Source organism: Chrysemys picta, chromosome 24, assembly GCF_011386835.1.
Source record: "Chrysemys picta bellii isolate R12L10 chromosome 24, ASM1138683v2, whole genome shotgun sequence".
NCBI classification, from domain to species: domain Eukaryota; kingdom Metazoa; phylum Chordata; order Testudines; family Emydidae; genus Chrysemys; species Chrysemys picta.
In genome coordinates, this window is record NC_088814.1 from 14,837,608 (window position 1) to 14,850,497 (window position 12,890).

General features: G+C 47.9%; 1 protein-coding gene across 11 annotated transcripts in view; it reads right to left on the bottom strand.

Annotated features, from left to right (window-relative positions):
• Positions 1 to 1,489: 1,489 nt before the first annotated feature.
• The window catches only part of GJC1 (gap junction protein gamma 1), a 43,826-nt gene continuing 32,425 nt past the window's right edge, over positions 1,490 to 12,890 (bottom strand). For all 11 annotated transcript variants that reach the window (XM_065577905.1, XM_065577904.1, XM_065577910.1 and 8 more), the window contains one exon: positions 1,490 to 4,203. In XM_065577905.1, the coding sequence (XP_065433977.1) occupies positions 1,812 to 3,620 (1,809 nt within the window). In that variant the 5' untranslated portion in view covers positions 3,621 to 4,203 and the 3' untranslated portion in view covers positions 1,490 to 1,811. The remainder of the gene's footprint in view (positions 4,204 to 12,890) is intronic.

A 12,890-nucleotide genomic window follows, 5' to 3' on the forward strand; every position in this document is an offset into this window, starting at 1 on the left:
CCTTGTCTCACAAACTAAAAAGGTCAGTCAGCTGTTACAACGCACGTTCATGCCGGGCTTGAAGAGGATGTCAAATGGTCAGAAGACAATGCTGCAGTGGGAAATGTAACGGCTAGATGTCATCCTCAAGAGGAGGGCTGCCCAGGAATTGCAGCGGTTCGTGTTACTTTAAGGCATCAGTCCCAGGCAAAGGCCATTAAAAGCATGAAGGCTGGATTCTGAGGCCTTTTATTTTATTTAAAGTGAATTTTGTAATGTAGTATTACACCAGTAGTGGCTGGTGGGTCTCTCAGTAGAGGGATGGTTCCTGCTGGAGTCTCCCGAAAGGAGCTCAATTTTCCCATTCTGGCCATCCCCTTTATATAATGTGATTCTGTCTATACCTACATTCTGCTCATCTTCATAAAAGTGTCAGCCCTCTTTTCTCTTATTGGTCTGTGTCCCCCAGAAACTTAGGGGGCCCCCAATTTTCTATAAGCTGTGTAAGTTCCCTTGGTTCTCATTACCATTGGTGCACAACCTGTATCCTGTGGTTTAAGACACGTCTGAGACAGATGTGCCTTTAGAGTATTTTTATGATCTAATATTAATCTTCTGGATAATTTTACGCAATATTACCACTTGGTACCTCTTTTCCCATAATCTCAGGGCATTGGGTTATTTCTCGGTCATTGGCTTAAATCATCATTTCTTGTCTCCAAGGCCTAAAATAGCTAAGCAGAAGTTTTGCAGGCCTCAACCTACAGGTCTTGCGTTTCAGCTTGTCTTACTCATGTCTAATACTTGGTTCCTTTAAATACTGATCAATCTTATACTTTTATAATCCTACAAATTAACTGTAATTAACATACAATGAATATTTGTAATATAACACACTGATTAATCATAATACCACACAATAAATGGATAATAAACTAAAATCATTGGCTCTAATTCACACATCACACCCCCAGCCCTCATCACATCACACCCCCAGCCCTCATGCACTCACAAACTGTGCCCTCGTTGCCATCTAGGAAAGGGCACGCACAGGTCAGTAGCTTTGGGACTCAGTATAGCAGATGCTCTTTGCCTGCAGGGAGCAGCTGCCAATCCCCTCCCCAAGTGCAGCGCATTTGGGATGAGGGATGCCGTAGCAGGAAGCATTTCCACCCAGTGCCTGGGGAGTGCAGGTAATAGATCAGCTGATGAGCCTGGTCTGTTAACACCTGCAGTCTCGCACCTTCACAGCCTCAGTCATGCCCTTTGCTGCACACAGGCAGGAGGGCTCCCGGATACAGGGCTGCAGCAGTCTGCACGTGTGCACTGAATTGCAGAATCAAGACCTAATTCCAAACCCCCCTGTAAGGTGCAGTAAGCGTGGGCCACGCTGTAGGGAACGGCTTAGGCCCTCAGTTTGCCCGGAAGCTAAGCATCTGCACCGTCCATCATTATTATGTGCATTCGAGTAGCACCTAATGCCCACACCGAGAGTGGGACCCCGTTCCCATAGTGCAGGGGTGTCAAACTCAATTGCACAGGGGGCCAAAACTCAAAACTCGCGGGCCGAACAGTATAACCATTTATTTAACAGACTAAATCTTTATGTTTTTTAACCATTAATATGAACCAAAATACAGGATATCATTCCAAAATAAATACATTTCAACTTAAAATATTTTGCTCTTCATAAAAAAATATCCTGTCAATACAATACATTCAAAATCTGTACATGCTGGAATATTAAAAAATCTGAAAATATAAATAAAAAATTGAATTTAAAGCAAAAGTATAATCATAACAAATCATAACATTCCATTTTCTTGTCCTATTTAGTCAGAGCCTGATACTTGGAGTCTTTTCTTTGCAACAAGTTCGTTTATGTTTGGGGTTAGGTTCTGTGTTGTGAAGATTCTCAGGATCGATTGCAGGTGTTCATCAGTGAGGCGACTCCTGTGTGACGTTTTGTTAATTTTCATCACAGAGAACAGCTGCTCGCACAGATATGTGCTGCCAAACATGGACAGGATTCGAGCCGCATGTTGGCGGAGCTGCGGCATCGCTTCAGGAATGAAGCGAGTGAACTGTGCTGGCCCCGCAGTGTCGTACTTTGCCTTCAGTGTCCCGTTACATTGCAGTTCTATCAGCTCCATCTGCATTTCTACAGGTGCGGTTTCCACATCGACTGCAAATGGGTTGCGAAGCAGCTCGAAGTTACTTTTCTGTGCCTCAAAGTCACTGAAGCGCCGTGCGAACTCAGTGCGCAGCGCGCTGAGTTTTTCAGCAAAGGTGGCATTTGGGAAAACTGTGGCACTTTCTTGGTTCCGTATTACTTGGCAACAGGGAAAGTGAGACAAGTTGCATTGGTGCATTTGTGTCTCCCATAAGCGCAGCTTCACTTGAAATGCCTTCACTGCATCATGCATATCGGTTATTATGTGCTCCCGTCCCTGGAGTTGAAGGTTTAAAGCGCTAAGATGCGACGTTATGTCAGCCAGGAACGCCAACTCACATTTCCACTTTTCATCCCGCAGAACTGTGCAGTCTTTCCCCTTACTGTCCATGAACTGGCAGATTTCCTCTCGCAGCTCAAAGTGTCTTTTGAGAACTTTTCCCCGACTTAGCCACCGGACCTCCGTATGATATGGCATATCGCCAAACTCGCTATCTATTTCCCGCAGAAAAGACTGGAATTGGCGGTGATTTAAACCGTGGGCTCTGATAAAGTTGACGGTTTGTGTTACAGTGTTCATCACATGATCCATTTTTAGGACTTTAGCACTCAGCGATTCCTGGTGTATGATGCAGTGATACACTGTCAACTCACCGGCACAGTTCTCCTCCCGCATCTTTGAGCGCATCCTTCCCACCAGTCCATTTTTTTCACCACACATAGCAGGTGCGCCATCTGTTGTAAGTCCAACGAGTTTTTCCCACGGCAGTTTCATGTCGGTTACACTTTGAAATACATTTCCAAAGATGTCTTCTCCTTTCGTTGTCCCGTGCATCGATTTAATGTCCAGTATTTCCTCTGTTACGCACAAATTGGAATCCACACCACGGATAAATATCGCCAGCTGTGCAGTGTCAGTTGCGTCAGTAGTTTCATCCACGGCAAGGGAGTATGCAACAAAATCTTTTGCTCTTTCAATCAACTGTGTTTTCAAATCAGTCGCCATCTCACAAACCCGATTAGCAACAGTGTTTCTGCTGAGGCTTACATTTGCAAACGCTCGCGTTTTATCTGGACAAAGGACGTCGCACACTTTCATCATACAATTCTTTACGAATTCCCCCTCGGTAAACGGCCGTCCTGATTTGGCGATCTCTTCGGCCACAATGAAACTTGCTTTCACAGCAGCTTCACTTTGTGATTTTGCTTTGGTGAAAAACGTCTGCTGGGATGTCAAATTCTTCTTCAACTCCTCTACTTTTTGTAGCTTCTGTCCTGCGCTCAGGTTTTTGAATTTGTTCTCATGTTTCGTCTCGTAGTGCCGTCTTAGGTTATACTCCTTCATTACAGCAATATTACTCCCGCAAAGGAGACACACTGGTTTACCTGCAATTTCAGTAAACATATACTCATTCTCCCACCGGCTTTGAAAGCCTCGGTTTTCAGAATCAAGTTTTCTCTTGGCCATTGTTGGGGTCTAGCTTTGATTTGATATTAGCGTTGTATACATCAACAGACCGCGAACTTGAACCGCGGCTTGCCGTTGGCGGCAATTGCACTGCATCATGGGATTTGTAGTGTGTGTTATTGGGGCGTCATATCACAGGGCCATTAAAAACAGATATATAAAACGATTTCGCGGGCCGGATATAGTTGTATGGCGGGCCGGATGTGGCCCGCGGGCCTTGAGTTTGACACATGTGCCATAGTGAGAGGTGGTTCCTACGTCGCAGCGCTCACACTCTGGAAAGGCAAGACAGCCAACGGAAGCCTCATTCTCCTCGTGTTACACACGGGCAATCGGGGCCTAGCGGGATTAAGTGACTTGGGCCACGTCACATCCCTAGTCTGTGGCAGAACCACAACCAGAGCCCCGATTTCCTGGGTTGCAGCCCAGGGCTTTAACTGCACGACTCTTCTTCCTCTCTACATAGCTGAGCACGGGCTGCTTGTCTGAGGAAAGACGCCTGAACAGGACCTTCATTTCTCCTGTCCAGCTGGGGAAGTTTGGGAACATTCCCTGGGGCCAGGGAGCGTTTGCAGTCAAACAGCTGCAAAGGGAACAAAAGCAAGACGGGGATTTAAAATAAAAGCAGATTCATTTCTTTCCCCCCGGCTGTGGGACATTTGCTAATTAGGCTCCAGCTGCAAGCGTGAGAAATCAAGGCACAGGCAGGCGGCAGCCTGGGGAAAAGCTGGTTCGGTTCGGTCAAGCAGCGCACACAGCACTGTCAGTCTGAACCACACTTCGGGCCGGCTGCTGCTGTCTGCAGCACGTATGCTCAACAGAAGCCTTGCCCTGAACGTTGGGTACAGCTCCAGGCCGAGATCGGGGTTAATTTACTAAGCATGAAACGTCTGAAACAGGGCGTTATGTATCGCGTGTCCGGTGACTGTTAAGAATCGGGGGTATGCTGGGACGGCCTCTCGCTCCAGCTGTATGCTGGGTCGAAGCTGGGGAGTGTGAGGTGCTTGCAGAATCTCGATGAATGTTCACAGCAGCTTCTCAGTTACAATGGGTCATAGTTAGAAAGCGACTGGAGCCCATCCTCTGAATTTTCTCTTAGTCACACACATTTAGAATAACAAACAAGCATCCTTGGCCTTAGCTCCCACTGATGTCAATGGAGGCTGTACAGACTCAATGCCCTTGAAAAGTCAGGCTCCCAGGCTCCCTAAGTAAGAGGCCACTTTTGAACATTTGGGTCTAAATGACTTTCCCAAGATCACACAGTGATTCGCGTAGGGTGACCAGACAGCAAATGTGAAAAATCGGGACAGAGGGTGGGGGGGGGTAATAGGAACCTATATAAGAAAAAGACCCCAAAATAGGGACTGTCTCTATAAAATCGGGACATCTGGTCACCTTATTTGGGGCAGAGCCAGGAGTAAAATCCAGGGTTTCCCTGCCTCCCTGTCTCATGCTGCCTCCAAGACACTGAAGTAGCGCGGCACACTACTAGGGCTTACAAATAGGTTTTACCCTCTCTCTCTTTATGGTTCCATGGGGAGGAGGGTCCTGACACATTTTACTGTTGTAACACAGGGTCGCGGAGTGAAAAAAGGTTGAGGAGCAAACCACATTTTCTGCAAAACTGGGAGCACATTCTCTGGAGCTCAGCTGAGCCCACTGAAAGCAGCAGCAAAAGTCCAAATGGGAGCAGGATCCAAGCTCTCACAATCCAGCGTTACTGCTTGTATAACACAGTCAAGCAGCAGCAACCTGATGGACTGAAGTGAGGGTCAACGCCTGTCTGATCCCTCAGGAGTACGACTCCAAAGTGGGACATACTTGTGCTACGGGCAAAATCAGCTTCTCTGTCAAAATGCTGCTGCATCAGTAAGGAGAGGTTACTTACTTGAGCCCTTCAAGATGTTTTGTCCCTGTGTGTGCTCCACCATGCGATGCATGCGCACCTGTGCGCGCTCAATCGGAGAAGGCAAAGCAGAGTGTGGGGGGCCAGGCCTGCACAGAGCAGCGCCTCCTGCCTCCAAGCAAGGGCAGACAAGGAGTCCGGGCCTGCTGGCACTCATTTCCTCCAGTTACAAGTGTTTGTCTCTCTGCGTATTCCATTACCCGCACTCCTTCCCCTCTGCTCCGGATCCTGTTGGATTGCGGTGTTCAGAGCGGAGGAGGGTGCGAGGAAGTTGGTAGCAGGGATGCTTGTAGTACTGCCGTTCCTATCCGCAGCTGCAGCTCGAGTGACAGCGGAGTGTGACGCGAACGTGTGGACAGAGCTCCAAGCTGCCGCTCTGCACATGTCGTCTAGCGGAAAGTCAAATAAGGATGCCGTAGAGGCCACCTGTGCTCGCCTGGCGTGATCTGTAATACCACCACGAAGCTTTGCTATTTTGTAGCATTCTGATGTGCATCCTGAAACCCACATAGAAATCCTCTGTGAGGATACTTCCTGTCCACGTGACCAACAGAGTCCGAGAGATTTTCTAATGGGTTTGGTTCTTGGCAGGCAGAACACCAGGGCACACATGATGTCGAGGGAGTGAAGCCTCTTGGCTGTGGAAGAGGAAGGGGGTTTCGGGAAAAATACAGGTAAGTGAATCGATGGATTGATATGGAACTCAGACACAATCTTGGGGAGGAATTTGGGGTATAACCTAAGGGAGACCTTCTCCTTGTGGAATGTTTTATACGGCGGGTTACCATCATGGCTCCTAGCTCACTGGCTTTGTGGCCGAAGTTATGGCCACTAAGAACACCACCTTCATAGACAGGTGGGTCATGGCACGTTGCCATAGGCTTGAAGGGCAGACCTTTGAGTGCTGATATGACAAGGTTAAGGTGCCATTGAGCTGTAGATTTAATGACTGGTGGAAAGGTCCTGATCAAGCCCGGGCTGCGGTGGGGACGGGAGAGACGCCTCTCCCCTAGTCCCAGCTCCGGGGTTGTCTAGAACTTTAAGGAGAGGAGATATCTAGGATGCCCCTCTCCCGGCCCCAGCTCCGGGGCTGCGGTGGGGACAAGGGAGACGCCTCTCCCCAGGCCCCAGCTCTCGGGCTGCAGCAGGGACGGGAGAAACGCCTCTTCCCTGACCCCAGCTCTGGAGCTGCGGCAGGAAGAGACGCCTTTCTCTCAGCTCCAGGGCTGCAACAGGGACAGAAGAGATGCCTCTCCCTGGCTCCAGAGCTGCAGCGTGGAGGGACACCTCTCCCACAGCTCCGGGGCTGCGGCGGGGACGGGAGAGACACCTCTCCCCCTCTTTGCTTTAAAAAGTTAAGCTTTCTAAGTAACATTCTCTAACTAGCTTCTGTCTTTTGCATGGCTTTTGTTTTACGTGTATACAATTTTGCCTAAAAGTTTAAAAGTCAAGTGATGGAAAACTTCGAAAGTATTCATAAAAATCTTGCGGTTTTAGAGTCTAGTGAATGGTATTGACCTGTGGGAGGGTGAAACAGAGGAGGAAGGTGGCTAAAAGATTTTAGTGATGAGAAATGGCTGGCATTAGCTGCTGGTCTGAACGTTGAAAATATGAGAACTTGCAGTAAAACAACTCAAAACTCAGTAATCGAAATGTAAAAAGTCTTTATTTTGATATTGCTGTTATCAGTAACATTAAAAGCTGTAAATCTCTTGCATTACAATGAACGATTTCTTCACCTGTTGGCATACAGCACCGTTTCCCTTCACTTTTAGCCCTAGCATTTGAGGATGCACCATCATTAGAGTGTATTTGGAGAATCCAGACACCTCAGAGCAGCATTACCTAAAAAGAGACATTTTTGCATTTATGGGGGCAGGTATTAGGGTTCATACTAAATAAATATCTCAAGCAGTGCACCTTGTTATTTATTCCTTGTTTTAATGTTCTGTCTTCTTCCATACCTGTAGTAACTTTTAAAAAATATGTATTATATCTAGGTTTTTTGTTTCTACTGATGGCGCACATCCGCACATCACCTCGGTATTGGTGCTGCACATAACAAAATTCATTCCGCACATGGATGGAAAAAATTAGAGGGAACATTGATCATGCCCCCCCCCCCCTTAATCTCTTTTCCAAACTAAACTTATCCATTTCCTTCAGCCTTTCCTCGTACAGCTGCAGTCCACCCCTTTGATCATCTTTGTTGCTTGCCTCTGGAGCCTTTCCAGTTTCCCCACATCCGTTCTATACACTGGTGACCAAAACTGGACACAGTACTCCGGCTGAGGCCTAAGCAGAGCTGAGTACAGTGGTAAGAGATTGAAGTCCAGGACCTCCATGGTAACATTCTCTGAAATGCTTCCAGTTCCACACGCAGGGCCAGTTAGACAGGCAGAACCGCAGGGTCTCAATGCGTGGATGAGACGATGGTGTAGGAGGAGGGGTTTAGATTTATTAGGAACTGGGTACACTTTTCAGAAAGGGGGAGCCTATACAGGAAGGATAGTGACCATAATATAATTAAATTTAACATCTCTGTGGCGGGGAAAACACCACAGCGGCCCAACACTGTAGCATTTAATTTCAGAAAGGGGAACTACACAAAAATGAGGAGGTTAGTGAAACAGAAATTAAAAGGTAGTGTCAAAAGTGAAATCCCTGCAAGCTGCATGGAAACTTTTTAAAGACATCATAATAGAGGCTCAATTTAAATGTATACCCCACATTAAAAAACACAGTAAGAGAACCAAAAAAGAGCCTCCGTGGCTAAACAACAAAGTAAAAGAAGCAGTGAGAGATGAAAAGGCATCCTTTAAAAAGTGGAAGGTAAATCCTAATGAGGAAAACAGAAAGGAGCATAAACACTGACCAGTGAAGTGTAAAACGATAATTAGGAAGCCCCCCCAAAAAATTTGAAGAACAGTTAGCCAAAGACTCAAAAAGTAATAGCAAATATTTTTTTATGTACACCAGAAGCAGAAAGCTGCTAAACAACCATTGGGGCCACTGGTCGACCGAGATGCTAAAGGAGCACTCAAGGACGATAAGGCCATTGTAGAGAAACTAACTGAATTCTTTGCATCGGTCTTCACGACTGAGGATGTGAGGGAGATTCCCAAACCTGAGTCATTCTTTTTAGATGACAAATCTGAGGAACTGTCCCAGATTGAGGTGTCAATAGAGGAGGTTTGGGAACAAATTGATAAACTAAACAGGAATAACTCACCAGGACCGGATGGTATCACCCAAGAGTTCTGAAGGAACTCAAATGTGAAACTGCAGAACTAGTAACTATAGTCTGTAACCTATCATTTAAATCAACTTCTGTACCAATGACTGGAGGAGAGCTAATGTGACTCCCAGAGCCCTAAGCCTCACTGTCTAGAACACCTGCAGCTTCCTGGCACTTCGACTGTCTCTTTGCAACAACTGTGGCTTTACCTGAGTTGGACTTCAAACAGCAGCCAGTATTTCACAGGACACAAGTTATCAAAGTTTTTGAGCTGAGCCACCCCCACCCCGCCTTTGAGTTACAATTTTTGGTTGCGCCCCACAACCCAGACAGGCTGGGTGGCCCACTGAAGTGAGTCAGGGGGTGCAGGTGGCGTTCTGAGCCCCACCATGTGGGGCCTGCCTGAACCACCTGGGCATTGCTTCTCTCCCCCCGCCCCAAGTTTCTCCACACCCCCGGTTTGAAAACCTCTGACTCTGACTCACACTGCAGAAAGGAAACATACACGAATATGGCTGTAGTTTTAACTGCTGAAAGGAGATTATTAAACGCTGATTAGATTGCCAAATCCTACTAAAGAAAATGCGTTGTCCTCCATTACAGGTTTTTCTCGCATATCCCAATTTGAAAACCACTGGTCTAGTAGATAGCCTCAGGTTAGCAGCCTTGGGAGCCATTCTCAGCTCTTCTTCTGACTGGATTTTACACGAAGGGCACACCACTTTGCCTCTCTGTGCCTCAGTTACCCTACCCACTTTTTTCCTGTCTTGTCTATTTTAGTTTGTAAGCTCTTTGGGGCAGGGACGGTATCTGACTATGTGTTTATACATCACCCTAGTAAAATAGGTCCCCAATTTCAGCAGGAGCCACTAGATGCTACCACAAATAGTAACAGGAATAAAAATTAAACATCTGGAGCTACATCACTAGCATAGTATTTGAACCACACAGTCTGTATTGCATTCAGATTGCACACGTGTTGGAGCAGGAGTCATGTTTTCCTGTTCATACACTGCCTAGTGTGCTTCACTCAACAAAATAATTTGTTTGACATAATTCAATCCCCATTAATAACTACTCAAAACAAAATATTTCGTTTACCTCAGTGCACAGATAAAAGAATTATCTTGGCAAGAATCCAAGAGTTATTCCAAGTCATCAGCTCTCAAGTCCATCGGTCGCCATGGACCACGGATGGTCTGTGGAGTGCTAGCTGCGCACATAATCTGCCTCCTCATTCCCAGGGGCTAAACTGCACCCAAAGGTAAAAGTGTATTAAACACTCCTAGTGTTACTGTTACTGCCACAGCAGCATTATGGGATTGTGAACGTGGGCACCAGCTTTGTATAATTTTTGGTGATGCCCAGAATGGGTCCAAGTCCCACCCCTCCACACCTGCCTTGTAAGCCAATATATATTTTTTAAAATATTGTAAAAATGGACTGGAAACAGTAAGCGTTTAACAGGTTCCCTATAGTGCACAATGTGTGGGGGATGAGGGCTCTGGCTGGGGGGGTTGGGGCGTGGGAGGGGCTCAGGACTAGAGCAGAGGGTTGGGGTGCAGGGCGGGTGAGGGCTACGGCTGCGGGTGCAGGCTCTGGGGTGGGGCCAGGGATGAGGAGTTTGGGGTGCAGGCAGGCTGCCCCGGGGCTGGGGCCAGAGGACTCCCCCCCAGCCCTCTTCCCGCCGGCAGCAGCGAGCTCCAGGGGAGGGGCCCCCCTCCACGCCAGCCAGGTCTGCCGACGGGGAGGTAAAGGGGGCAACTGCCCAGGGGCCCGGGCAATTTAAAAGGTCCCAGGGCCCCAGACGTTGCCTGCTCTGGGGAACAGCGTCTCTTGATTCAAAGACACTTTTGATATGCCCCATGCAGGTTCCGGGGAGGCTAAGGCAGCGGAGTAGCAAATACTGCTGCCGCAGTCGCCCCGGAACCTGCATGGGGCATATCAAAAGCGTCTTTGCATCAAGAGATGCTGCGGCTTTTACCCCAGAGCAGGCTGGGCTGATGCGCCGCGGCAGCGGCTGCCCTGAGGCTCCTCTGTGCAGGTCTGTGTGGGTGCTCGGGGCTTCTTCGGGCGGGGGGCTTGTGGCCCTGGCCAAGGGAGGGGGACAGGGAGCAGCAGCTAGCTCCGGGCGAGGCACAAGGGGGCAGCGGGCAGGGCCGGGGGAGAGGCCTGGCCCTGAACACTGGTGGAGCCGGGCCCCCGTGCTCTGAATATTGGTGGAGTACGGGCACCACAGGCCCATATATCTCGCCACCTCGGATTGTGAATGGTAAGATGTGGGCCATGCTATGAAAGTTTGAAAACCTATGTCCTGAGCTAACTGCCCTTTGTTCTCTCCCTTAACGTGCCAGAAGGCAAGAGGTAAGAACATAGCCTGATCTACACTAGAAAATTAGGTCGGTTTAACTGTGACGCTCAGGAGTGTGAAAAATCCACACCCCTCAACGATGCCGTTGAGCCGACCTAAGTCCTCATGTATCCAGTACTAGGGCAATAGAAGAATTCTTCTGCTGACATAGGTGGATGGAGAACAACTGGCCCCACCCCTGAGGTAGGCAATGTTTACGCTGAAGCACTGCAATGGCACAGCTGGGCTGCTGTAGCGTTTTAAGTGTAGAGACGCCTATAAGAACGGCCAGACTGGGTCAGACCAATGGTCCATCTAGGCCAGTATCCTGTCTCTGACAGTGGCCAATGCCAGGTGCTTCAGAGGAAATGAACAGAACAGGGCAATTATCGAGTGATCCATCCCATTGTCTGGTCCCAGCTTCTGGCAGTCAAAGGTTTAGGGACACCAGAGCATGGGGTTGCCTCCCTGCCCATCTTGGCTAACAGCCATTAATGGACCTATCTGACATGAACTTAGCTCATTCTTTTTTGAACCCAGGTATACAGACACCTGCAGTAGGATTCAGCAGACATGGCTAAAATGGAGAAAGCCTGCATTCACCTCTGCAATGTAAGAGGCTCCGTACTGCACACAGGGAAAACATCTGCCCCGTTTCCATAGTCTCGCTAGGATAAATCACTAGCTAATTCACACTGGCCCCATATCATTATTCATACAACAGTAGCATCCAGAGCCAAGACTGTTGCTGTATCATTCGATAGTGAGAGCAAGCCCCTGCCCTTAAGGGATTACAATCTGAGACGACACGACAAAGGAAGGACCACTCTGCCCATTTAACCGATGGGGAACTGAGGCCCAGAGATTAAGTGATTTGCCCAAGGTTGCACATGGTGTCTATGGCAATGGTGGGACCTGACCCCAGATCTTGTGAGTCCAGTTCAGTCTCTTAGCCACAAGACCAGGGGATCTCAAACTGGGGGTCGGGACCCCTCAGGGGTCACAAGGTTATTACATGGGGGGTCGTGAGCTGTCAGCTCCATCCCAAACCCCGCTTTGCCTCCAGCATTTATAATGGTGTTAAACATATAAAAAAGTGTTTTTAATTTATAAGGGGGGTTGCACTCAGAGGCTTGCTATGTGAAAGGGGTCACCAGTAAAGAAGTTTGAGAGCCACTGCACAAGACCATCCTCTTTCTCTGCAGGGGTCTCCGATTTATAGACTTTAAGGTCAGAAGTGACCATCGTGATTACCTAGTCTGCGCCTCCTGCACATTGCAAGCCACAGAACCTCACCCACCCACTTCACTCTTTTACAGCCTTGGTTATTTCAAGTTTCTGCATAAATCATGCTTTGCAGTTACTAGAGGAACATAAAGGATGGGGATACAGACAGATACGTAAGTTTCTTTGGCGTTAATCTTGGAGACTGTGGATTTGTCTCAACTGCAAACCCACAGAAGAATCTACATGCAGTTGATGTAATCCAAAGGTCTCAATGTTTCAAAAGCTGTCTGAACTCTTAACAACTTTATTACCAAATATGGTTGACTCATCTGACTTTTTCTGATTCAGGCTTTTCTTGTTAGACAAAGGGGTCTGTCAGTTCTGCGTGAATGGTCTTTCTCGGCTCAGTGGAAAGCGATTTTATTCTCAAGAGAAGATTTAAAGGACATTGTACAGAGGCCAGATTCTCACACACAAAACTTCCCTGCCCACACTTAATTTGTCTTATGGGTCTTCAAATTAGCCAGGGAACTGGTTAACGAAAAG